Consider the following 27,770-nt stretch of genomic DNA (forward strand, 5'->3'; position numbering starts at 1 on the left):
GCTGATTTTCTTTTGAACTCTAAAGGTTGGAGCACCCAGGGTCCAGTCCCTGGCTCTCTTTTCTTCTTCCATGTAAGACAGAAATCTTACCCCCTCCCTAAATGATCTCAATCAAATTTGCATCCCAGCCAAATTTCCAGAGCCACATGCACCATCTTCTCCAGGCTACAAAATTGTCAGGCAGCGCCATCTTTACTCGGGGGTCTCCCGTGGAGCTCCCAGCTCTGCCATGGCTGAGCAGACCTGTTGAATCTCTGCCCCTTGCACCCTACGCCTGACGGGCTCCTTTCCCAGCCTTTCCCGTCTCAGTAAGTGGCCTCCATATCTCCCCAGCTGTAAAGGAGCAAAGCCGAGGAGTTGCTCTCCATTCCCTCCTATCCTAACCCCCACCATATCCCAATTCATGAGCAGGACCTGCTGGCTTCTCCTCCAAAATGTGTCCTGAATCTCTCTCCTCTCCATCTCATCGCCACCACCCCGTCAAAGCCACCATTGCCACTGGGCGCCTGGCTTCTTGCCTGTCCAGCTACATACAATAGTCAAACAGACTTTTTCTAAGTCTGATTATGTCCCTGAAGACCCTCCGTGGTTTTCATTCATTCTTAGAATAAAATCTAACTTCTTTGCCAGGATCTACAAGGCCCTTCGTTCTGTGGCCACTGTCCATTTCACCCTTCCAATCTCCTATCACAAATGAAAGGCTGATTGAGTAAATGGATGAATAAATGAATGAATGCATGGGGAAGGGCCTAGACTGAGAATTAAGAAACATGGACTCAAGCCCTGGTTACTCTGGGACTTTGGACAACCCCTGCTTGTCCTGTCAAAGGAGTCTTGGAGGGGGTAAGTTCCATGCCAAGGTCATCCAGTGGTAGCTGAAAGAGCTAGAATTTGAACAGCTGCCCATCTGGTTCCAAAGCCCATGATGTCCTCTTCGTGCTTTTTCTCTGAATGTGCCTTCTATCCCCAGATCCCTCCTCTTGTCTCCAGGTTGGGACCAGAAGCACATCCAGCTGCTGCCAGAAATCCCCACCTGACCCTGCATTCTGGCAGGGAGCTGGGCCCCCTCGTCCTGCAGAACCCTCCACCCACCAGGGCCTGGCCACTCCCAAACCAGCTGCAGAGGCTTGGAGAGGACACTTCATAAGACAAAGTGTACCCAACTCAAAAAGGGCGTGCTGCCACATCCAGCTGTCTTCCGGAAAGAACCAGATCAACTGCTACTCTGCTGAAGATGGAAAAAATCCCATTAATTTAGTGAGTCTGGACACAGCCCCAGATGACTGAAGCGTCAATCTCCCAGCCTCTGTGCGATGGAGCTAACCCCCTCCCGATCCTTTCTCTAATCCAGGGTTTCTCAACCTTGCCACTGACATTTTGGGCCAGATAATTGTATGTTGAAGGGACTGTCCTGTACCTCATAGGATGTTGAGCAGCATCCCTGGCCTCTACTCATTAGATGCTGGTAGCAGCTCACCCACCCAGCTGTTATAGCCACAAGTGTCTCCAGACATTGCCAAATGTCTCCTGGGGTCAGTAAGACAGCAGATTGCCCCCAGTTAGGATTGCAGTAAAATTGCCCCCAGATAAGAACCATTGCTCAAATCTTAAGCATAGCTTGATCCAGAACTGTTTGATGTTGCAGGATTATAACCCTTACACTGGACATTACTTATCCACACTGCAGGTTTCTAGTGATTAGTAACTCACATGGAACACTTATTAAGTGCCAGGCATCCCACATCTAACATAGATCAACTCACTGACTCCTCACAGCAGCCCTTTGGGGCAGGTACTGTTATTACTCCATTTTACAGATGACGAGACTGAGGCACAAGAGGTTCGATGAGTTACTCAGGGTTATGCTATTGACAAACTACCCTAGAAAGCCAGGCTGTCTGCAGGGCATGTGCCCGCATTTATGTGCTCATCGAATCCTAATAACTTTACAAGTCACAGTGTCATGATGTGCGGATTTCAGAGGAGGAAACCAAGGCTCATGCAGTTTCCATGAACTCACCCAGTATCCCATAGCCATGGCAACTGGCAGAGCTGGGGTTTGAACCCAAAGATTATGGTGAAGCCCATTATCTTCCCACTACTCCTGACTGCATTTTAGAGATGCACAAATACACTTTTGGCTTGACAGGTGCTTAGAGATTTTATTCACATAGCTAATAAGTGAAGATTTATTGAATAGTTATTGATGTCCACTCCATGCGAGGTCCTGTAGTTAAAAACACAGGCCCTTCCTTATCTTTTAGAGACAATGCTGAACTATCTAAAAATGATGTGAGGTCTGGAATTTGCTTCAACGTAACCCAGGGTGTGGAGGGGTGATTGGTGGGGGGACACATGAAATGGGATGGGTGGTGAGCTGGTAACTGTGGAGGCCGGTGATGGCTATGTCTTTAAATCTTGTGACATTTTCCATCTTACGATGACTTTTAAAGTGTGAACACTGAATTCTTGTCTGGGTTCATGCCCTGGCTTCACCACCCAGGGTGTCATCTTGAATACTTTTCTTTGCTTCTCTAGACCTTAGTTTCCTCCTCCCTAAACTGAGCATAATCATTTCCAGCTGACAGGGTTGTTGTAAGGATTGAGTGAAATGACCCAGGACAGCATGTGGACCACCTGCACAGAGTGAGGACCTGGCCAATAGCAGGGCTCCTCAGGGCTCATAGCAGCTCCTCTGACATCGCTACAAGGACTTCACTGTCTGCAAGTAGACAGGGAAGACAGCCTCATCCCAGAACCTCACCCTAGCAGTATCCTCAGTCTACCTCCAGCCCAGATTGCGAGGGCGGCCCTAAGCCTTGTGATGGCCGTGGAGGGAGTCTGAGCTACCCAGACAGCAGGATGGAGACAAAGCTTCTAATCCCCATGAAGGACTCTGAGTTCATGCAAGCCCTCCACCCCTCCACACCAGCTGTGCAAAGGCCTCATCTGGAATTCCTGGAGGTTGAGCAGACAGCAAGGTCCTTGCTGAAGCCACAGATGTGGGTACCCTCCCACCCATTCAGCCCTTTCCCCTTGCTTCCTCTGCACTCTTGAGGGGCTGGCCCCTTTCTCTCATCAGCTGTCCGGGCTGGTTGAATTATTTCAGTGTTCTCGGACTCTCAGGAGTTGGCACAGAGCGTTGGAAGCCCTCCAGGAATTCCAGCTGGGTATGAAGCATGGATGAACTTGGCAGGTCACCTGCTTCCTACTCAGTGCCTGTCCACTTCCCCTGGGCTGACGGGAAGGGGTAGGGATCGTCTCATGATCGGAGGGTGGCTTCTTGGGGACTGGGCCTCCATTCAGCAAATATTCCATGAGTTGCCCTCCGTGTCCCAGACTTCCTTACAGTAGTAAGTTGCAGCCGTGTGACTAATCCCCATCAATGGGCTGTGAGAGGAAATGACATGTGTAACTTCTGGGCCACGGCAGTTAACAGCCAGAATGCCCTGGCCTCCCTCCTCTTCCCCAGATGCAGTGACCTTTGGGGCCATGCATTCCAAATGACATGGGACCACAATGGAGAAAACAAACCTTTATTGTCTAGTGCTGCTGAGCTTGGGGGTTTATCTGCCTCTGCAGCAGAGCCAAGCCTAACCTGACTAATAACAGGTCCTGTTGAAAATATCAGCTCAGCCTCCAGGATCTGGGATCTAAAGGTCAGCCATGCAGGCAGGCATCGACCATGACTCCCCAGTAAAAACTCAGAACACCAAGGCTCAAGTGAGTGCCCCTGGTTGGCAATATTCTGCTTATTGTCACACATCATACCTGGAGGAGTCAGCACTGTCTGTGACTCCACAGGCAAAGGACAATGGGAGCTCTGACATTGGAACCCTCTTGGGTTCTACCCCACATGTGTCTTCCTTGATTTGATCTGTATCCTTACACAGTAATAAACCATAACCATGGGTATAAACACTTTCGGTGACTTCCATGAGTCTTTCTAGCAAATGGTCGAACCTGAGAATGGCCTTGGGAATGAACGCCCAAACTCCACAGTTAGAAGTGAGGGTGGTCTGTGGACTGCTCCCCTGACTTCAAGCTGCCTTTGCTTTCCCTCATGAAAGACCTGGAGCCAAAGGTGGCACTATGTGAATGGACGTTGCCAGACCCTGGAGATAGATTCATGGGCCAATCTGTCCTCAGGGGCCAAAATCACAAATAAGGAAAATGATGGAGACTCTCCTTTGACAACATTGGGTCTCTAACAGCATCTGATGAACTTGCAGTCCCATCTGGATGTTCAGGTCAGATCTGCAAGGGGTCTGGTATGAAGACGTTCATTTCAGTGCTGCTGGTGGGAGTGGGAGCTGGAGGGAGCTCAGGTGTGCATCCCTCAGGGACTGGAGAAGTGAACTGTGATGAAATGCTCATTAGCACACAGAGGTGATGCTCGAATATAGTCACATGGAGGAGGGTCAGTGCCACCTGAAAATGACCAGAAACAGAGGAAATCTACATCACAAAGACATTGATGTAAACTTATAACACACATAAAGCTATTTTTTCAAGACTCTAAGGACATACATTCAACAAGGAGGATGCTAGTGGATGAAAAAAATAATAAAATCAGACAATGGAAAGTGACATTTGATTAGAAATTATGGAACTAGGGGAGCACCATAGGCTATAGGATTATTGGCATGACTTTGTGGCCTGTATATCTTGTTCCCTTGGTGGAGTCTTTGCATTGGTCTTTCCCCCTCTTCCAGCCCTCCTTTCAGGCAAGTACACCTGCTCTCACCCACGTTGATGAAGATCCTTCTGCTTCCTGCACTTTCCATTTCCCTGATTTCCAGTCTACCTTCAGCATCCCATGAGACCAAATGCACTGTTGGGTAGATCTAGATTCCTCTACCCAGATGGTTGGGGGTCTTCATCTTGGCTACGGTTTGCAGTCACTTAGGACACCTTAAAAATTACTCCTACCTCAGGCGCTGGCTTATGCCTGCAATCCCTTGCTGGGTGCTGGCTTATGCCTGCAATCCCAGCAATTTGGGAGGCCAAGGCCGGAGGATCACTTGAGCCTAGGAGTTCAAGACCAGCCCCTTGGGCAACATAGTGAAACCCTGTCTCTAAAAAAGATAGAAAAATTAGCCAGGCATGGGGCGGGGCAGGGTGCCCCTGTAATCCCAGCTACTCAGGAGGCTGAGGTGTGAGCATACCTGAGCCAGGGAGACTGAGGTTGCAGTGAGCTGAAATCATGCCACTGCACTCCAGTCTGGGCAACATAGTGAGACCCTATCTCAAAAATGATTGCCACCCCCCGCCCCACACCAAGATGCTGATACAATTGGCTGAGGTGGAGTCCCACCGGTAAGCTTTAGAGGCCTGCCAGGTTTGGATTCTGACCCAGGGATCAGAACCACTGAGGCGCATGCTCTTCTCCTGGCCTCCCTCTCAGAGCCTCTGTCATGTTCCACTGAAGTTTTCTACTTGTCTCCCCCCAGCTAAGCTGTTTCTGAAGCATCTTGGGCAGGAGCTGGCATAGGCCGGCCTCTCAGGAAAATGTTGGTTTGAGATGAGCTGTTTTAAAGCTGTTCAAACAGATGAGACACACAACGTCGTTATTAAGTTCGGACTAGCACAACGTTCATTTTCTTTTTCAGCCACCCCTAAATTAAGCTCCTAATTCCCACCTGCATCTTGGACCTCTTATCTACAGAGAAGCAAAAATTTTCTTTTTTATTTTTAGGACTACGTACAAAACTGGGGAACCAAGAAGGCAAGCAGATCATGAGGTCAGGAGTTCGAGACCAGCCTGGCCAATATGGTGAAACCCCGTCTCTACTAAAAATATAAAAAATTAGCTGGGCATGGTGGCTCGTGCTGTAGTCCCAGCTACTTGGGAGGCTGAGGCAGGAGAATCTTTTAAGCCCAGGAGGTGGAGGTTGCTGTGAGCTGAGGTTGCACCAGTGCACTCCAGCCTGGGCAACACAGCGAGACTCCATCTCAAAAAAAAAAAAAAAAAAAGGCCCAGCATGATGGCTCATGCCTGTAATCCCAGCACTTTGGGAGGCTGAGGTGGGCAGATAATGAGGTCAGGTGTTCAAGACCAGCCTGGCCAACATAGTGAAACCCCGTCTCTACTAAAAATACAAAAAATTAGCTGGGTGTGGTGGCGGGAGCCTGTAATCCCAGCTACTCGGGAGGCTGAGGCAGGAGAATCGCTTGAACGTGGGATGTGGAGGTTGCAGTGAGCTGAGATTGCGCTGCTGCACTCCAGCCCGGGTGACAGTGTGAGCCCTGTCTCAGAAAAAAACAAAAAGAAGGCACAGAATGCTGGAGTCAGTGGACAGACAGTTTATGGAGGGTTCAAAGGATCATGCCAAGTCTGCATCCTGACACACAAGGACCAGGGTCATATGGACTCCACTTACCTGCAGGTGGGACAGATTGGAAACTGTCTTTCTGGCCATAGGATCAGGAAAAAAATATCCCTCTGGGCTGGAAAACATAAGAAAAATATTTGTTTTATTTTTCTTCTTCTCCTTCTTTCCTCCTCCTCCTCCTCCTCCTCCTCCTTCTCCTTCTTCTCCTTCTTCGAGATGGAGTCTCTCTCTGCCGCCTAGGCTGGAGTGCAATGATGTGATCTCTGCTCGCTGCAACCTCTGCCTCCCCGGTTCAAGCAATTCTCTTGCCTCAGCCTCCAGAGTAGCTGGGATTACGGGTGCCCGCTACAACACCCAGCTAATTTTTGTATTTTTAGTAGAGTCAGGGTTTCACCATGTTGGCCAGGCTGGCCTCAAACTCCTGACCTCAAATGATCCACCTGCCTCGGCTTCCCAAAGTGCTGGGATTACAGGTGTGAGCCACTGTGCCCAGCCTCTTTTTCTGCTTTTAAAACATTCTCTGCTCTACTCTGAGACCAACCCTGGTAGTGAAGCCACACTTCTGTAATGATGCTGGTGGCACGTGGGCACCTAAGGGCCAGAGAGAAAACCTGTCACCCCGGATAGAGGAGCCAGGCAGAGGGGCCCCCTATTTTGTGGAGGGTGGAAAGAGTTTATAGTTTTTTTTTTTCTTTTCCAAATACATGAGGCAAATGGTGAATCTCTTTATGACTGGAGTTTTAAAAATCTTTTAAAATATCTTGTGCCTTCTTCCTAAGGGCAGACCCACTCACATGCATCTGTGTGACAGCAAGGGAGGCTAAAACACTCAGAGAATGTCATTTTTCTGGCCAGAGGGACCAGAAAATGGGACCCCTGGAAGTGACAGGATGTGGGCGAAATCTCCAAGAGGAGAGGGATGGAGAAGGAAGCCCCCTAATTCTGTGTATGAACTGACATAAGTCCCAGGCTCACCTTCAAGTGATGCATGTGTGAAATACATATTAAAAAAAAAAGCAAAGGTTTTGAGAAGTGAGTGATGACATAAAACACTGCCCAAGTCTGAGACCAATCTCTGGGTGGGACAGACCCAAACAGCATAGCAAAGGCTTTGAAAACTGGACTGAAGTTGAAGCCATCATTCGTGGAAGGCAAGACGGATCTTGGGTTCTGAACATCAGTAGATTGATGGCCTACTAAATTAAAACAATAAAAAAAAACCTAACAAACAAAAATTCCATCCTCCAGAGGATTTTAACAGGATTGAGAGTCTCACAACATAATATTCAGAAAGTCCAAAATTAGTTGATAGACCAGGAACCGGGAAACTCTAAACCAGTTCTCAAGGGAAAAGACAATCAACAGATGCTAACCCTGAGATGACCCAGATGTTGGAATTATCATAGACTTTAATGGGGCCATTATAACCATACCCCATGAGGTAAAGGTATTAAAATGAGTGAAGAGATAAAAATTCTTAGCAGAGAAATAGAAACTATAAAAAGGAATCAAACAAAATATTATAACTGAAACATATTATACATATATATATATTTTAAAATCACTGAATGAGTTTAATAGCAGAATAGAACCTATGGGACAAAAACAAACAAACAAAAAAACCCAAAACTCTAACCTTTCTGTCATTGGAATACCTGAATAGGAAGAGTAAGAGACAGATACAGAAAAAATATTTTTTGAAATAATGGCTGGAAAGTTTCCAAACTTAATGGAGAAAAATCCACAAATATTCAGATTCAAGAGGTTTGGTAAAGCCCAAAGAAGATAAATTTTAAAAAACCCATGCCCAGACACAACCTAACAAAAATTCTGCAAGCCAAAAACAAAGAGAAATTGTTAAAGTAGTCAGAAAAATGACACATGTTACCTAAGAAGGAACAACAGTTCAAATAACTGTGAATATTTCATCAGAAACCATAGATGCTAGAAGAAACATTGGGACATCTTTTCTGAAAGAAATAATTGTCAACCCAGAATTCTTTATTTAACAAAAATATCCTTCAGAAATGAAAGCAAAAGAAAGATATTCTTAGATGAAGGAAAACTAAGAGGATTCTTTTTAAAAAAATTTTATAGAAACCATGTTGAAAGCATTTGTGATGAGCATTTAATCCATGTATTAAATAGACATGTAAGACATAACAACTATGAAAATTATGTTTATAAAACAGAAGGTAATTTGATATGGGCATAATAAAGTAAAAATAATACTGTAATTAACAAAAATTTTGTAAGAATTTGAAGAAACATTGAAGGAAATGCCAATTTTCTCATTATAGCAGAGAAATAAGAAATAGATATCAACATTAAAATGTGTGGTTTAAAAAATACAATATCTCAATCTGTGAATTTTTTTTCTTTTTTTATTTTGAGACGGAGTCTCGCTCTGTTATCCAGGCTGGAGTGCAGTGGCGTGATCTCAGCTCACTGCAAGCTCCGCCTCCCAGGTTCATGCCATTCTCCTGCCTCAGCCTCCCGAGTAGCTGGGACTACAGGCGCCTGCCATCATGCCTGGCTAATTTTTTGTATTTTTAGTAGAGACGGGGTTTCACCACGTTAACCAGGATGGTCTTGATCTCCTGACCTCGTGATCCACCCGCCTCGGCTTCCCAAATTTTTTTTTAATAGACCTAATTTTTTTAAGAGCAGATTTAGGTTTACAGAAAAATCAAGCATAAAGTACAGAAAGTTACCATCTACCTCTCACCCCCACACATGCACAACCTCCCCAACTCTTGACATCCCCCACCAGAGGGATACATTATTAAAACTGATGAGTCTACTTTTAACACATCTGTATTAGTCCATTCTCACTCTGCTGTAAAGAAATACCTGAGACTGGGTAATTTATAAAGAAATTTATAAATTTCTTTAATTGGCTCATGCTTCTGTAGACTGTACAAGAAGCATAGTGGCTTCTGCTCCTGGGGAGACCTCAGGAAACTTTTATTCATGGCGGAAGGAAAAGCAGGAGCAAGTGTCTTCACATGGCTTGAGCAGGAGGAAGAGAGAGAAGAGGGAGGTGCTGCACACTTTTAAACAACCAGATCTCATGGTATCTCACTCACTCACATGTCACAAGGACAGCATTGAGGCGTGGTGCTAAAGCATTCATGAAGGATCCACCCCCAGGATCCAATCACCTCCCACCAGGCTCCACCTCCAATATTGGGGATTAAAATTCAACATGAGATTTGGGTGGGGACACAGATCCAAACTGCACCAACGTCATTATCATCCAAAGTTCATAGTTTACATTAGGGTGTATTCTTGGTGCTGTACATTCTACAGATTTTGACAAATGTATAATGATGTATTCATCATTGTAGTTCAGTCTGTTAATTCTTAGTATCACTTTTTAAACTCTAGAGACGTGTTTTAGAAACTAAATATTTCTCATGTGGGATATTATTCAGGATTAGTGGGGATAAGTTGCAGTAATCTACAACTTCAAAATCTCAGTTCCTGAATACAGCAAGGTTTTATGTTTTTATCTTACAAAGTCTGCTATAGGTCTCAGCATCTGCATCCATTAGATTTCATCATCATGTAGCTGCATTTTCTGGATTATGCAGATTCTCTGATGAATATGGTAGGGGAAAAGATTGTTAGAGAAACATATATGACAATTTAATCCTTTGGCCTGGAAGTCACATTATCACTTCCACCCCTGTGTTAGTCTGTTCTTGTGTTGCTACAAAGGAATACCTGAGGCTGAGTAATTTGTAAAGGAAAGAGGTTTAATTGGCTCACAGTTCTGCAAGCTATACAAGCATGGCATCAACATTTTCTTGGCTTTTGAGGGGACCTCAGGGAGCTTTTACTTATAGCAGAGGGCCAAGTAGGAGCAGACATGTCACATGGTCAGAGCAGGAGCAACAAGGTTAAAGGCGGTAGTTTGCAACACTTTTAAACAACCTGATCTCATTATTGTGACTAAGAGAATTCTTAACCAGAAGAAATGTCCTGAAAGAAAAGTTAAAGGGAGTTCTTCTTGAGGATGGGAATCGATACCAGAAGAAAACTTGGAATAAAGAAAGAGCAACAGAAATGTTAGATGTCTGGGTAAATATAATACACTATTTTTCTTCTCTTAAGTTCTTTAAAATAAATGATTATAAAATATAACATTGTCTGGGAGGGTTCAATATATGTACATAGGACAACTATAATGTCAAAGATTGTAAGGCTTCTATGTTTTATTTTTATTTACAGGTACAAATTAACTCTAAGTAGACTGTAAAAAGTTAGGTATGTATATTATAATCTCCAGGTCAATCACTAAAAAATAATAGAAAGAGATATAGGCAAAAAGCCAATAGATAAATTAAAATGAAATACTAAAATATATTAAAATAATCTGAAGGAAGGCAGCACAAAGGCAACACAGAAACAAATGAACAAAAGAGGTTAAAACCAGGAAAAAAAAAGATAAAATGGTAGACCTACATCCAACTACATCACTTATTACATTAAATGTAAAAGGTCTAAACATAGACCTCAAAAGATAGAGATTGCCAGATTCTGATAATGCTGTCTATAAAAAACCTAAATATCTATATAACTGACACTCTAAAAATTTTCCAGAGTGTATATTGTTCAGTTCTTTGCCATTAAACAAAAGTCTAGTTCTTAAAAGGTCATGTTAAGTATGACTTTCTTGATGGGATTACCCTCCTTCTCCAGATGTTCCCGAATGATCCCTAGATCAAATGAACACATCAAAGAATTCAGTATCTAGATTATATCCTGTTCTCATATCTCCTCACCTGCCAGCAGGATTATATTTGCTAAACTGCTATCAACCTATATTGAAGACTATTGTGAGAAACAGTCCCTCACAACTCATCTTTATACATTTCACAAGTTTCCTGAGTGTTTATTTATTGTATCACACAGTCTCTTCCCAGAGAGAAATTATTTGAACCTACCCTTTTGAAGGGTAGAAATCTTTGAACCTTCCCTTAGTAAGATTCTTATTTTCTCATTGGCATCAGTGGTTGTGTAACTCTTCAGATTTCCCCACTTTCCATTGGCTGCTAGAAAGCTCCAAGAATCTCCCTGTAATGTTAATAAGCATTCCTACAATAAAAGGCCCTATGATCAAATAAATGTGCAAAACGTAGGGCTTAAGAAAGTTAGGTTGATTTCTTTATTCTGTGATCTCATTTAATCCTCACAACCACCTTGGAGGTTGGTGCCATTATTATGCCAGTTTTATAGATGATGAGGATACTGAGTCTTCAGAGAAGTTTAGACCACTTGCTCAAGATTATACAGTAGAGGTGTCAGGACTGGAACATAGGCTGCTTGGATCCAGAGTCGGCTGTCTTAAAACTGTAGTCAAATCTTGTATGTAAAGTGCCTGACACAGAAAAAAAAAATGCTTATTCTTATAGTATGGGCAGCTAAAGTGCTTACCTCAAGCCTGGCTTCACAAAAGGAGGAAGGGATCTATAGGGTCAATTAGGTGGGACCCAGCACAAGGTCCCAGGGAAACCAGCCACCTCTATGTCAACTTTTCTACCCTTTTGCCTGGGAATGCTCCTGCTGGTGTTCAAATGTCCAAAGCATCTCCTGATATCCCACAAACTTCATCCTGATACTCCTACTGATACTCTGACATTCACCGGACTTCCCCTAAGTCCCATATTTCTCTCTTGGAGGCCTATCTTCTGTGGACCAATGTGACAGGGCTGGTATGGGGTTTCATGAACTTTAAACTCAGCATGGAGGTAACTGCTTATTGATCAGCTGTGTATCCATGGAAGTGGAGGAGGTAGAAACAGACAGAGGAATTTTCCCCTAAATTTCCTGAATAATGGGTCCTAATTCTTCACTATTACAGAATTAGACATTTATACTCTTTTCATGCCTTAAGATTGGTGGAGTATACATCCCCATTCCTTGACTTTGAGCTTGGCCATGAAACTTGCCTTGGCCATGAGATGTCCGTGAATCTGACAAGAAAAGGAGCTTGAAATGGAGATTGAACTGGAACCCCCACAACATCCATTGAACTCATGATTTGTAATCATTGCCTAGAAGCTGCCTTCTTAATGGGCTCCCAGAACAAATATTGTCAGACTTGCAGCCTGAAGCCAAGCTGCTTGGCTGTATTAGTTTTCTATTGCTGCATCACAAAGTACCACAAACTCTGTGGATTAACTCAACATTCATTTTATTTTCTCACAGTTTCTGCAAGTCAAAGTCTGAGTGCAGAAGAACTAGGTATTCTGCTGAGGATCTGACCAGGTTGAAATTGGGGGTTGGCAGGGGCTATGATCTCATCTGAAGGCTGTGTGGGGAAGAATTTGTTCCCAAGCTCATTTGGGCTTTTGGCAGAATTCAATTTCTAGTGACTGTAAGACTGAGGTCTCCATTTTATCGCTGGCTGTTGGACAAGCATCACTCTCAGCTCTTAGAAGATGCCTTAACATCCTAGCCATGTAGCCAGCTTACTTCTCAAAGCCAGCAGGAGGATCTCATTGCAGTCTGCTGTGATGAAGTCTTATGTAATGTAACATAATCATGAGAGTGACTGACTATTCCATCACCTTTGCCAGGTAACATAACCCTGTGAAGGTAGTGACTAGTCCGTTATATTCACAGATCCTGTTCATGCTCAAGGGGTGGGAACTAAATAGAGTGTGTACACCAGGGGCCAGGAATCTTAGGGGACATCTTAGAGTTGTGCCTATCACACCATCCATGCCTAGCTTAGCCCAACCATAGTCAACCTACAAACCTGTGAATGTGAGAATTAATGCTTGTTGTTTTAAGCCACTGAGTTTTGAGGTGGTTTGTTATGCAGCATTATTGTGACATAGCTGACTGTTAAATTTCCTTTCAATAAGCACTGTCCTTCTAGTTTAACCAGTGTCATAGCTCCACTTTGGGGAAGCAGCCTGGTGTGATGGACAAGGCATTTGAGATCAGGCAGATCTGGGTTTGAATCCCTACTTCTCCAATTTCTAGTTGGGTGAGGCTTGACCCAGTTACTTCACTGTCTGGGTCCATGTCCTCATTTGTCTGATGGGACTCACAATGCCTATCTTGCAGGATGTTAGGAGGGTTAACTAAAACTATGGACGTGGAGTACCTGGTACGTAATATTAGTGTTTCTCTCTTAAGCTCTTAGTTCTAGCCAACAGGCCCAAGAGAATGAATGTGGTGTGAATTCTGGGAGGGGTCACTCCACTGCTAATACCTGAGGGTTTCCTGGCAGGTGTCTCATTGCCAGATGAGAAGGTGACCCCCAGGGCTCCCTGACCTGGGATAGCCCCTCTGGTGTAAGCCTCATAGCAGAAGGCCGCCCCACCTGTTTTCTATGGGGTAGAGACCCTGGGGATTCACCCTCACACAAGACCCTTGCTCCATCTCCCCAGTGCTTTGATATTAAAAATCAGACGTGACCATGGAGAGCTCAGTCTCCACCACTGACCAGTGGTGTGAGCTTGAGCCAAGACTTTAACTTTCTGACCATTGATTTCCTTCCTGTACATCAAAAAGTTAAATTCCCACCTCACAAGGCTGTTGTTACACTGATGATACACAAAAAGCTGCTGCCTGGAGCCAATTAGGAGCTCAATTAAATGGTATTCCCCTTCCTTCAGAGCAGGGGCCATCTATGTCTCCTGTTCTTTTTAATGAAGCTCCCTGCCCCACCCTCCCTCTAGGGCCCACCTTGGAGAGGAGCACAGAGCAGGTGCTTCAGGAAGGTGTTTGCTTCTCCTGATCCTCGTAAAAACCCTCTGGGCAGCGAGTGCAATCTCACTTCCCACTTCCCAGGCAAGTGGTAGATTACACCTCCCTGCTCCCTTTGAAGTGCATTGTGGCCATGTGACTTGCTCTGGCCAATGGCATGTGAGCAGATGTGTCCTGTTTCACGCGGAAGCTTTAAAAGCCAATGCCTGATCCACCTGCTCTGTCTTTCCTTAGGTAACTGAGGCCAGCACGCTCGAGAGGATGCCTGTCTCTATCATGCTGACTAGGATGAGTAGTGGTCATGAATATGGATGAGAAGAAAGCAAACCTCTGGTGTTTTAAGCCACCAACATTTGGGGTTGTTGGTTACTGTATTCTCTGCTGACACAGTGGGACAGACTTTACTTCCATTTGAAAGATGAGACAGTGGAGGGAAAGTGACTTGCCTATGGTCACACAGAGAGTACTAAGGGGTGGGGCTTTACCTAAGGAAGCACTTTTTAAGGTGACTGGAGCTCTGAACTAAGGTGCTAAGAGCTAAGGTGACTGGAGCTCTGAACACCAGCCCCAACTGCTGCCTTCGGGAAATGGGTCCCCACTCCTCACTGCAGCTGTTTACATTGTCAGCAGTAGGAAAATGATCTCTTTTCAGAGTAAGTCAGTGGCAGCCTAGGGAGGGGAATGGTGGAGCTCTGGAACCTGTACTCTCAGGAGGATCAGATATTCTAGATTCAGCCACACAGCAGGTGCAATTGCTCTCGGTCTCCCTGTCCTGTGTGTCCCTCCCACCTCAGAGGCTTCATTTATCTAAGGAGCTCCTTTCCCTCACTAGCACATTTTGTCCAAGGAAAGGCTGTGAAACTCATTCACCATAAGGCATGCAGATCAATGAAACCAGGAAGAGAGACTGCTTTGTTATGCAGCATTACTGTGGCAGTAGCTGACTGATACACTTGTCTATCCAATATCCATCTCCTCTTTTCTTTTATATACAGGAACCTGATTTTATTCTGGGCAGTCATGTGCCTGGGTAGAAAACTACATTCCTCAGCTTTCCTTGGGATGCCCACAAAGGTCTTTGGGGGCAGGGGGTGCTTCTAGCAAAGCTCCCCAAGTGGGGGGTCTCAAAGGGCAGGCTATGTTGTGGAGCTCCTTGGCCTCATGCACTCAGCACCTCATGTGTTGTGTTGCTTTCCCAGCACTTGTGATGGACACCTCCAAGCGATGCAGGCACTCTCTGAGCTGCCTGCATGACAACAAACCTTTGGCTTAGGTTATCATCATGGTAACCTGGAAGATCCTTAGGTGTCAGCAAGCCTGCTTTTTAAAAATATATGGAAATAGGGTCCAAGAAGGGAAGAAAATTGTCTGAGGACCCATAGTGAGTTAGATGCAGAGCTGACTCTCCCCCACATCTTCCTGACTTACCTGAAGGATAGATTGGTTGCAGGTGGGTAGGTGGGGGACAGATGTGAGACAGGACATGGTTGGGAGCACTAGCTCTGATATATGCTTTCTGGATTCCACAGGGGACTGGCACAGAGCTTATCACACTCCAGGGACTCTGTGAAGAGGAAGATACTGGGGCAACTTCTGATTGGTTTCAGACCCTAGGAAGACCCAAGGGTTTCCCTCCAGACCTTGCTCTGGGGAATCTGGCTGGATTAACTGGACACAGGTCAACAGGAGCACCTTATCAATTGTTCATGTACAATTTCAACCAACAACTCTCTCACCCCACTGCATTCCTGTTCAGAAGACAATCCAAGGAAACCAGAGCCCTGGAATGACTTGGATACCCAGGTTTAGGGCCAGGGGAACATATGTGGAGTGGACATTGCTGGTCCCTGCCCAGGTCTCTTTTCCTGGGCCAGTGCACCTGTCCCCTGATGTGCTTGTTGTTGCTAAGGGCTCATAGCTGTGCTTTCTCTGCAGAAGTGCCTGCAGCCCACAAAAGCCACTTGAGAGATGCTTGGACAGATAGTTTATATATCACTTACATATCACCCACCCACCCACATCAACGGGACAGCCAGCAGTCAATGACTGACTGACACAGTACCAAAGGCCAGCTCCCGGCCTCAAGGTGGGACTACTCTGGTACTACAATCCACACTCCAGAGCTCCTTGTAGCATCAGGTTGAAGCTGGATGCCAGGTAAAACCACCTCTTTGCTCAGCTTCTTTACTTGTCCTATCTTGCTTCCTTCATTCCCTTACAGCTTTCTCTGGAGATCTCGCCATCAATAATTCAAAAAGAGCCAGGCATACTGGTAGTCCCAATGACTCAGGATGCTGACGGGAAGATCACTTGAGCCCAGGAGTTCAAGGCTTCAGTGTGCTATGATCACACCTGTGAATAGCCTTGCACTCCAGCCTGGGCAACACAGCAAGACCCCATCTCTAAAAAGAACAAAACCAGAAAATTGCCTGAGAATCCCCATATGCTTCCAAGCAATATGTAAGTTTCTGAGCTCTCTTCTACCTTCCAAATCCTGTGTAATGGGAGAGAGCCACTGAGGGTTCTAAGACTAGCAGCAGGAAAATTTTGCTCTGGTGAAGAGAACTGAAGTTTCACCTTATTCTTTGACACTGTGCTGTTTCTATGAGCTCAGAGAGAGGCTTAAAGTAACAACATCCATTGATCAAATATTGATCAGGCATTCACCAGAAACCTCGCAGCTGCTTGGCACTAGAGGACCCAGTGGGGAGCAAGAGAAACACAGTTTCTACCCTGATCCTCTAAATTAGGTCCAAAGGCTTCTTGGACACCCCTCAGAGTCCCTTTTGGAGCAGCTGCATAATGACAATCAATTGAGTACACGAAACCTTCAAAATGCTTTTAATTTCTTTTAATGTATAACAGTTACGCCTGAGTTACAGAGGAAGCGCTTACAAGCAGCAGGTAGTTAAAGCAAATACCAGTTTTTCTTTCTAGTCTACTACTCCATATAGCTGAATAAATTATGGTGCGATTATATTTAAACACACACCTCACGCCCACACGCCCACGCACACACCCCACTCACACCCTCACGTACACCCACTCACTTCCGCATGGGGGAAAATGGCTGTGAGTCAAACACGGAAGCAACAAAGTTGCAGTTACTAGGAAGAAGGAATGATCTAGAGTACTACGTAAATATTTCCCATGTCAGGGAATTGGCCATGTCAGAGCTGACTTGAAGAAGCATCAAATACACAGAAGTCTCAGAGCGTTTCAAGTTGGCGGCTAGAGAACCCCCATTTGGTCTTGGTTTTGGTGCCTCTGCAGGAGGGGAGGAGAGAAGACCTGTGTACCCCCAAAAAGTGTCCAATAGTGCGAGACACATTCGGGAGCTTGATGAGAAGAACATCAGCCTGAGAGAGGTCCCAGAGAACATCTTTTTAGTTGGGTGATAGAGTGTCACTGAGTCCCAGGATCCAAAATCTTGGATGCTTCACCAACTCCATCTTAAAACACTGGATTCTGGCAGAGTGGTCAAACTCTGGGACCTGTCCTGCTCTCAAGCCAGAGTCAGATTTCAGTCTGACTCTTCCTTTTCCTTCTGGGCAAACCTCTCTCTCCATTCTTCTTTTCTTCTCTCTTACCCCCTAGTTCTCTGTTTGCTCTGCCCTTTCATGTTCCTCTGGCAAAAGAACAACAAAGGTAAATCAAGTATAAAATGGAAGTATAAAAGCATAGCTTGGTTCTTACACATCACTTCTTTTTTTCTTTATATAGCAAGAGAGAAATACCAAATGAAAAAAATAAAGGAACAAGAATGAAAGAACCCACTAGAGCCTGGAATGCATAATTTGAAACACACAATATGAAGATATATCCCTACAGATGGTCTCTGGCACTAGCACGACACACACTGTGGGGGATTTCTTTCCTTTTTTAGTATATATATATATTTGTAAAAAGTCAACTTTCTATAAACAAACAGCACATCACCACGTTTCCAACTATTGTACAATGAACTCAGAAGACAGCCCTCCTTAGAGAGGACCAACGGTGACTTGTGATAAGTTGGAGGAAGCAGCTCTTATTTTGCTACAGACTCTATTTACAGGGATGGATGGGGGTTGTTTCTGGGACGGCCTGGCCGCTGGAACCTGGGCCTTCTTTCTTAGGCCGTGGTCAGCCCCAAAGAGATGGAGGCCTTGTGTCTCTCATTCAACATCACCTCCCTGGTGATGTTTCGAGTTGCCAACACAAGGCTGAATTTTATAACCCAAGTTGGCCAGATGTGTTAATATACGGGTTTTAGAGAGAACCTATCAGGGTCAAGGGCCTCTTTCTGAAGGGGGTGGGGTCCCTTAAGGAATAAGTCCCATTTTCTACCAAGATGATGGCTTGGGAGAACTTATGTTCAATGTCATGAGAGATCATTTGGTTTATTCCCAAGCAGGTCTTTGTTCCATTTCACCATTGGGACCAGATATCTGGGATTGGTCCTAGCATTGGAATGTCGCCTCCTGGGGATGGGGCTGGGTGGTTTTGATGTCAGCTGCCTGAGATCCCTGCTCCTGAGTCACAGAGGGTGTCAGGAGACTCAGACACTTTCTGAGCCAGGCCTTCCGGTAGAAGGATTGGCCATTCAAGGAATGTGGATGACAAGTGTTTGGTCTTCAGGAAGAGCTGCTTTCTGCTGTGATAGCTACAAAAGCAGAGACTGGGTTACCAAGGGACAACAGAGTTTTCTTTTTTGTCCCGAGCTTGAAGAACCAAAGGTCTCTGGCAGTGGACGCTCAAGTTGCAACCTTGGTTGATCTTGATGGATCACATGTGTCTGCTGCTACCAAAGAGTCTGTTTGTCCCCAATTATTCATAGGTTTCTCTAAACCAGAGATATGAGCCAGCCTGGTCATGGTCCAGAACAGGCTTGATATCACCAAGTCTGAAGATGAGAAACAGGTAAGCATTTGTCACAGAGGTGACATCCATGCAGGTGAGTGTCCTAGAATCTTGCCAACCCAGCTCCCCAGGAAGGAGGAACTCAGGTTGACTCCCAGAGCAGCAGCCCTTTCCCTCTAGGAATGTCTTGTTGGCTAAGGGCAAGAGGCATGGATTGAGCAAAGAGGTGACCTCATGAACCCAGGTGGGGACAAGCAGTTTGATCCAATGTTTGTGAATTCAGTGCTGTGTCTCCCATCCCAAGTACTTTGTACTCAGCAGCACCTGATAAAGGTGATGGAATGTAGATTACAGTGACAGTGATGGTAAAGATGAATGTGATTTTGATAAATAGGTAAAGGTGGTAAAAAGTTCCCAGGGAGGAGGAATCGGGGGTTTGAATCATCCCCTCAAGGTCCCAGCTCTTCAGAGAATGGAACTTCAGGAGGCCACTGGCGTGGTCAAGGAAGGTGCCTCTTCCCTCTGCTCTGGAATTGTTGACATCTTCCTCTGCCCAGGGGTGGTAGCTTGAAAACTGGTCACATCTGCCTCAGCTCAGCTGTGCCGGATCAGGAGGCAGGGACCTCTTGGCCAAGACGGAGGCAACATTGAAAGATGCCACTCTGAGCAGGACAGTGATATGCCCCTAACAACATGCCAGGGGGGATCATCTTGTCTGTGGGGCAAACAATCCCTGCCCAGTCTAGAGCCCTCCTCCAAAGCTCTGAGGGTAGCTCTCTGCATCCCCAGAAACTGAAAGGGGTTTGGGGAAGATGGAGGCCTCTTCCTAGAGGATGGGGCATGGTAAGGATGGGCTCGAGCCTCTGCAGAAGGCTTTGGGCAAAATCTCAACTCCCTGGGGTGTGGACTTGCAGGAAGAGAGCTGAAGCCTTGGGCAACAAAGGCTTGCCCTCCCACAAACAGAGGGACCTGCTTATGAAAGTGCCTTCTGAGCCCACTTCCTGCTCCTCCACTCATGTATCCACTCATGTATCCTCAAGACTTTATCCCCTCCCCATCTCATCTGATTCAGCTAATGAAGGAAACTGAAAGGTTCTGTGGGCTCCCCAGGCCCCAGATATAGTGGACATTGGGGGTACTTGGGCTTCAGGCTAAGAGCCCTCTGCTTCCAGAAGCCTGAGTTGGGTCCTCATATCCTGGGTGGGCCCATGGCTGATAAGTCCCACCCCCGCGTGCCCCTGCCCTCTGGTTAAGCCTCTTCCTGGTCTCCCCAGTCTCCCTGCCTGTGCTAGATTTCCCCGTGCCCCCAGTAGAGGTGTCTGGGGAGGGTTCTGAAGTCCTTCAAATTCCTGGGTGGGGGTGAGACTGCCCCCATGCTGACTCCCCTGGGAAGACCCCACAGCCAGGGTCCCCCCTCTGCTGGAGTCCTAATGTCTACAGGAGGAAAGGGCTGTGGTTCTGACACTGAGCCAGAGACCCTCCTTGCAGGGCTGGCTCCCAGTACATCCAGCTGAGAGCAGCCCTGAAAGCTTCACCTCCACCTCTAGCTAGGGCACCCACTGGAGTTGGGTCCAAAGGGCTGCAGGACCTCTTCTCAGGCACCATCCTCCTCTGGATGCCCAAGGTGTTCAAGGTGGGCCTCAATCTCCATGCCTGAGATGGCACAGAGGCCACCATGGGATTTAACAGCAGAGGACTTCAGGCTGACCAGAAACCCTCCTTTGGGAAAGTGGGGAGCAGACTCCAAGGACATCACTCTGGATCCCTAACCACAGGTGAGTGACAAGCTGGCTGTCTACCTCCAGGGGGCCGGTGATGAGAAGCATGTCCTCTTCCTGGCCTCCTAGGACAACAGGGGGATGAGGGGGCAAGGCTGGGAGGCTCAGGGGTCAGTTAGGGTTGGGCTGGGAATTGGGCTGGGGCAAGTCGCCCCAGGGGCCCTAGTAGGCCTGGCCAGTTTCCACAGGCAGGAGTCCCAGCACAGCGGAGTGCTCCCCGAGCTTCATGCGACGCTGGGTGGAGAGGCTCACATTTTTGGCCAGATAATCAACAGCAGCTGGAAAAAAGAAAAGACTCTCCTAGAAACTGAGGTTCTTTTTGTTTATTCTTCCATTCACTCTATCTACACCCATCCATCCATCCATCCATCCATCCATCCATCCATCCATCCATCCATCCATCCATCCATCCTTCTATCTAACCATCTCTTCATGAAGCTCTTTCTCTCATCTCCTCTCCAATCATTCAGCACATATGTTTAATGCATTGTGTGCCCAGCTCTCTGGTAAGTTCCTAGGGAGGCACAGAAGATTACCTATATTGCTGAGCAAAGAATTAACCACCCCTCAACAAGCCCACTACATATACCTGCTATGGGGAAGGCCCTGTGAATCCCTGAGTGCAGGTAATGATGAGGGTAAGGTCTCTCTGCCTTCTCTATCTGTGCCCAGCTTACAGATAAGGCAAAGCAAGACCTTTGCTGCGAGGCCAAAGTGGCTGTGGGTGAGCTGAGGGATCCATGCAGAAGGAGCCAGCACGCAGATACGCAGGGAGCTGAGACCTACAGCTCTGTCCATCTGGTCACCCAGAGGAGACAGATGAGTGTCTGAGGGTGTGTGTGCCTGAGAGTGGTGCATACTTGTGTGTGTGAACAACTGAAACAAGAATCTCCTTGAATAATTGGCCTGCAAATGAATGTCCACAGAAGAGCAACATTTGCACACACACGTGCACATATGTGTGTGAGTTGTGTGCACCTTTGTGAATAGATGAACCTTGGGAATGCCAGTGCATGTGCAGGCACTGTGTACAGGTGAGTTCCAACTGAGCCAGCTACCTGCCTCTATATCTGTGTATGTGCAGGGATGACCCTTGACCTGCATGTACATTTGTTCTGTCTTGACTGTACTAATTCCGCCTTTCTGAGCTACGATAGAAATCAGCCCTGACCAAATGATTTGGCTGGGGTGTGGCCAAGGCCTCCAGAGGCACAGAGATGCTGCCTCCCAAGCTGGGATCTGTGGCTGTGGCCAGTCCAAACCCCTGGGATTTGTAGGATCCAGAAGCAAGAGGAAGATGGAAAGAACACTGCATTGGGAATTTCAAGGCCTGGCTCAACACTTGTTCTGTCACCTGCCCACGGGGGACCCTGTAGCACTCTACACGCTTCCCTAAGGTTGGAGGTTCCTGCCCAGGGCAGGTGGGTGGAGCCAAAAGGTGATAGGCATGGCCTGAGGACGAGGCCAGGGAGGCCAGGTGGGCAGTGCCAATCATTGAGCCATGGGAGGCCATATTGCCTAGTGGTTCAAATGACAGAGGTTCACATCCTGCACATGCCAACTTTTAACGTATGGTCTGGGGCATCCCACCTCATCTATTCAAACCTCAGTTTCCTTGTCTGTAAAATGGGGATTGTAACAGCACCTATCTGAGGAGCTGTTATGAAGGTTAAAGAAGAAATATGTACAAAGTGGCTAGCTAGTACTGTGCCTGGCACATTGTGAGCTTGAGAGATGTGGGTTTGGAAGCAGTGGAAGACTAGGATTGGGATTTAGTAAGTAAACATGGCCTTTGATGGGGACAGGAGGGGATGAAGCAGCAGATGAAGTGGCTGCAGTCCCAGTTACCTCCTGCTCATGTGGCCCTGGGCACATCACTTGACCTCTCTAGACCTGCTTTCTTGTCTACAGAATGGGGAAAACAAAGTCCAGCCTCCTCCAGGGCTGCTGCTGTGAGGATGAAGTGAGATACTGTTCTTTAAGATGGTGGTTACAGAGCATGAAGGGGCTTGGCCCTCGACATTCCCAAAGGATGTGCAAATGCCCTGGAATCTCTCTGGAGCATCTGAACCCTGTGCACCTCTGCTTACCAGGCTCCAGGGTGGGTGACAAGAGGAAAGTTAAGTCTGCCTAGGGTCTGAGCTGAGCCCCCAGGGACTGCCAGGCTTCCTCTGAAGTCACTTGGCCTCCAGGCTCCCAGTTGGTAGAGCAGAGTTGGTGGCAGTCAGCCTGGCCCTGCCTTGGGTCTGCCTCTTACTCTGCGTGAGGGTAGGGCCATTCCCATCTCTGGCCTTGCAGGGACCCTGTAGCCCTGGCCACACCAACTCTGCTACTGGGAGCCTGCCTTACCTGGGCTCCAGGGTCCATCCCGTTAAGAAGCCTCATTCTGGCTGGGCGCAGTGGCTCATGCCTGTAATCCCAGCACTTTGGGAGGCCAAGGTGGGTGGATCACAAGGTCAGGAGATCGAGACCATCCTGGCTAACATGGTGAAACCCCATCTTTACTAAAAATACAAAAATTAGCTGGGCATGGTGGCACACACCTGTAGTCCCGGCTACTCGGGAGGCTGAGGCAGGAGAATGGCGTGAATCCAAGAGGTGGAGCTTGCAGTGAGCCAAGATTGCACCACTGCACTCCAACCTGGGCAACAGAGCAAGACTCCATCTCAGAAAAAAAAAAAAAAAATACATGTGTAACTTACCTGCACGTTGCGCACATGTACCATGGAGCCTAAAGTATAATAATAATAATAATAATAATAATAATAATAAAAAGAAAAAAAAATTATCCTATTACCAAAAAAAAAAAAAAAAAAAAAGAAGCCTCATTCTTAGAGGGACAGTCGGAATAGAAAGAGGAGGAGCCAGTGTTTACAGAGAGCTTGTTCTATCCCAGTCCTGTTCTAAGCATTTTGTGCTCATTTTCCGCTTAATTCTCACAACTCTATGAGGCTGGTAGTGATGGTATCCGCATCTTACAGATGATGGAACTGAGGCTCTGAGAGACTGCACCACTTCAAAGATCACACAGTTCATAAGTTGTGGAGCCAGGATTCAAACCCAGGCAGTCTGAGCCTGGCTCCCAGCCACCCCTGCAGGCTCCTAGAGAATAACCCTTTGTACATGCACAACACTTTAGAGGGCACGAGGTGCTCTACACCCCAAATTCTGCATTGATCCCATGTTCTGCTCCAAGCAATGTAAGCGATCTGTCCAAAGGCACACTGCTAAGGCAGGAGACACTTTCCCTGAGTCACAGCAGCCGCTGCCTCCCCTCCTTACTTCACACCATGCCAGCCTCTCACACCAACCTCTCCAGCTATTCCTGTGGGTGGGCTGAGAGCTCTGGCTTTTTAAACAATTGACACATAATATTTGCACATAATTTTGGGGGGTACCTCTGATGTTTTGCTACGTGCATAGAATGTGTAACGATCAAGTAAGGCTGTTTAGGGCATCCATCACCTTCAGGATTTATCTTATCTTAACTTTTTTTTTTTTTTTTTCTTTTTGAGATGGAATCTCACTCTGTCTCCCAGGCTGTAGTGCAATAGCGCAATCTTGGCTCATTGCAACCTCCGCCTCCTGAGTTCAAGCAATTCTCCTGCCTCAGTCTCCCAACTAGCTGGGATTCCAGGTGCCAACCAATACATCTGGCTAATTTTTGTATTTTTTAGTAGAGATGGGGTTTCACCATGTTGGCCAGGCTGGTCTCAAACTCCCGACCTCAAGTGATCCGCCCACCTTGGCCTCCCAAAGTGCTGGGATGACAGGTGTGAGCCACCATGCCTGGCCCAGTATTTATCATTTCTATGTGTTTCAAATCCTCTCTTCTAGCTATTTTGAAACATACAATACATTGTTGTTAGCTGTAGTCACCCTATTCTGTTATCAAACACTAGAGATTATTCCTTCTATCTAACTGTATGTTTGCACCCATTAACCAACCTCTCTTCATCTCCCTCCCTGCTTCCCTGCCTCTAGTAACCATCATTTGACTCTCTATCTCCATGAGATCAACCTTCTTAGCTCCCATATGTGAGAACATGTGATGTTTGTCTCTCTGTGCCTGGCTTATGTTACTTAATAAAATGATCTGCAGTTTCCATCCATGTTGCTGCAGATGACAGGATTTTATTCTTTTTTATGGCTGAATAGTATTCCACTGGGTAGATACACTATATGTTCTTTATCCATTCATCTGTTGATGGATACTTAGGTTGATTCTATGTCTTGGCTATTGTGAATGGTTTTGCAATAAACATGGGAGTGCAGGCATCCCTTTGCTACACTGATTCCTATCCTTTTGATAAATATGGTAGTTCTAGTTTTCACTGGCTTTGAATAATAATCAGAACAACAAGGCGAACACCCTCATGTATGGACCACCTACTGTGTGCTGGCAGGCATGACCACATCTATTTCTTTCAACTGCCCCATGCTTTAAGTATCAGCGTTCTCCTTCTATAAATGAGGAAACTGAGGTACGGAGAGGTCACCGGCCCAGAGTCACATGCAGTGCATGACATGGAGGAAGAGCTTGCATTGGTCCTGGAGGAGGAGCCTGCATTGGTCCTGCCTGTGCCTCTGGCCACTCTGTGTGCCTTATCCTTGTCAGCCTCTCCCAGCGACCAGCCCATGGCCCAGCACACAGTAGGAGCTTGCCAGGCCCCATCTAGGTAGCCAAGGAAACACCAGGAAGCCAAACTTTCCTGACGACCCTGCCAACTTCAAGGGCACCCAACAGGCCGCACAGCCTGCCTCTCCCAGGGGTGGAGCCGAGGGGCCGGCGAGGGCAGGGCTGTGACATTTCTTATTATGGCCTCCGTCAACGGCCCTCCCTGTCCCTCTGTCTCCGCTTCTCCCCTCTTCTGCCTCGCGCCCGCGCCTGGGCTCTAAATGTCTCAAATTAGATTAATTGGGAGTTGGCAGGAGACGTGGTAGTGATGCCAACCGGTAAACAATCTCAGCCGTCAGGGCCTCGTCAGCCCGCAGCCCCAGAGGAGGACCCTTCTAGACACAAATTCTTATTAGACTTGTCAGATCTATTAAAATTCTTTTCACACTTCTGCGTTCTATCAGCCCCATCATTAGTACGGCCCTGGCCTCTGGGAACACCAGGGCCATATTAATCTGCCGTGTGCCCCATCCCTGGGCCCCTGCCCCCACCCCCCTAGAGACGAGGAAAGACGGACAGGTGGATGGACAATGGCCAGAGCAGGAAAAGGAGTGAAGGTGTCCCTGGGAAGATGAGAAGCCCACGGAGAGGAGGAGGAGGACTCTGGGGCCTAAGAGTTTGGCCCATGTGTATGCTCGTTCCATGCACACCTGAAGGTAGCTCTCCAGGGACCAGGCTGCAGGTGTGGCTGTGTACACATCAGTATGGGCTGCCAGGTGACCTTGGGCAAACAGCCTCTTTGGGATCCCATTTCCTCATCTGTCCAATGGGAATAACTACGTGTACTGCATCGGGTGGCGTGAGGATGAAATGCTAGACCCATAGTAGATGCTCAATAAATGGTCGTTCCTCCTTCCTTTACACATGCACATTTTGTATATTTATATCTTAAAGCTGTGTACACACATTAGTGAACACTCACATATAAACCCCTCTCTGTGCGTGCATCTGTCCATATGCACGTGCATGTGAAGCTGTGGACGTGAATCCACGCATGGGTGGGCTCAGGTGTGTATCGCTGCTCAGTGGCCTCCACAAATCTGTGGTTTGAAGTTAGAGGACTTTCGGTCCACCATTGCCATGCTGTGGGATTTTGGAAAAGCTACCTCACCTCTCTGAGCCTCGTTTTTGCACCTGCAACCTGGGGACAAATAACTTAGAGAATGACATGAATGAGGAGCATGCATTTTGCCCAGTGCCCTGTGGGATGAACTTGGGCAGAGGACAGGTGTTAAGGGAGGACGGATAGACCTGGGCATACGCGGGCACAGTCCAGGACATGGGACTCTTGCACACACACTGGGGCATCCCAGCCACAGATGGATTAAGTTGCCCAGGGATGTGGGGCAAATGGTTAGTGGGCACATGATGTGTCTCAGGGCCTCCAAAATGGCAAAGGAGAGGGAGGTGGTGCAATGGAAACACTTTGAGATGGCTAAGTCTAATTCGTGGCCTCCATTTCACAAATGGGAAGACTGAGGCTCAGAGAGGCAAGTGTGTGGCTGCCTGCACTAATTGGGGGCAGAGGAGGGGGCTTTTCCTCCAGCCCTTCCCTCCCAGCTTGGGCCCGGAGTCTCTGTGGGGTGAGTTGGGGTCTGTGCTGGGCTCCCTTTGGGGAGGACTGGAGAATGTGGCCAAGAGGAGCTCTGAGCTATTCCTGGAGAAGCCAGGGCAGCAAGGGTGGAGCTGGAAGGGGAGTGACAGGAGGAGGAGAAGGGAGTGGAAGGAGAGAACGGAAAAGAGAAGAATGGAGTAGGGGGTGGTGGGGGAGGAGGAAGCTGCTCTGGCTGGCTTTGTCCAGGCAAGAGGAGAACAAACCCTCCTTTCTCGCCTCCTAGGCCCCTTCCCTTTTGATCCCCTCCCCTGCTGCCCCCATGCTGACTTTGGGGTTAATTTTATTTCCGAATTGAGCAGGCGCCCCTGGAGCAGGAGGGCACTGAGCTTGGGTGTGACTAACGCCTGCCCCAGGCCGGGGCTGCTGCTGCCGCTGAGGTCACTCTAAAATATTTATCAAGAGCATGTGTGTCCTGCTCCATGCCCAGGAACATGGGCTGGGTCAGGAGGTCACCCTGGGACCCTCTGGAAATTCTCCCATGCACATGTAGGACCCCCACGCACACATTCACACACACACAGTTATACACACAGACACGATGTATGTCTACACCCACATGTACATCCATACACATGTACACACAGCCACACCTATGACATACCCAAACATACTCATACACTCACCCCTATTTACATGCTGCACACAGAATATATGTGTCCACACACAGGTACTCCCAAACACACGATCACAGACACACTCAAGCATGTGTGCATGCCTCAATGCATGGCTATACACATGTACATACAGTCACACGTTTGCACACTCATATACATCTATACACATGCATACATATT

General features: G+C 47.1%; 1 protein-coding gene across 4 annotated transcripts in view; it reads right to left on the minus strand.

The window, feature by feature from the left end:
- Positions 1-16,883: 16,883 nt before the first annotated feature.
- PAX7 (paired box 7) overlaps positions 16,884-27,770 on the minus strand; it is a 117,577-nt gene continuing 106,690 nt past the window's right edge. For 3 of the 4 annotated variants that reach the window (XM_063670161.1, XM_063670159.1, XM_054495016.2), the window contains exon 9: positions 20,476-20,961. In XM_063670161.1, the coding sequence (XP_063526231.1) occupies positions 20,846-20,961 (116 nt within the window). In that variant the 3' untranslated portion in view covers positions 20,476-20,845. Of the gene's footprint in view, positions 20,962-27,770 lie in introns of all 4 variants that reach the window. The other variant, XM_054495005.1, reaches the window with a different exon arrangement.

Source organism: Pongo pygmaeus, chromosome 1, assembly GCF_028885625.2.
Source record: "Pongo pygmaeus isolate AG05252 chromosome 1, NHGRI_mPonPyg2-v2.0_pri, whole genome shotgun sequence".
NCBI lineage: Eukaryota > Metazoa > Chordata > Mammalia > Primates > Hominidae > Pongo > Pongo pygmaeus.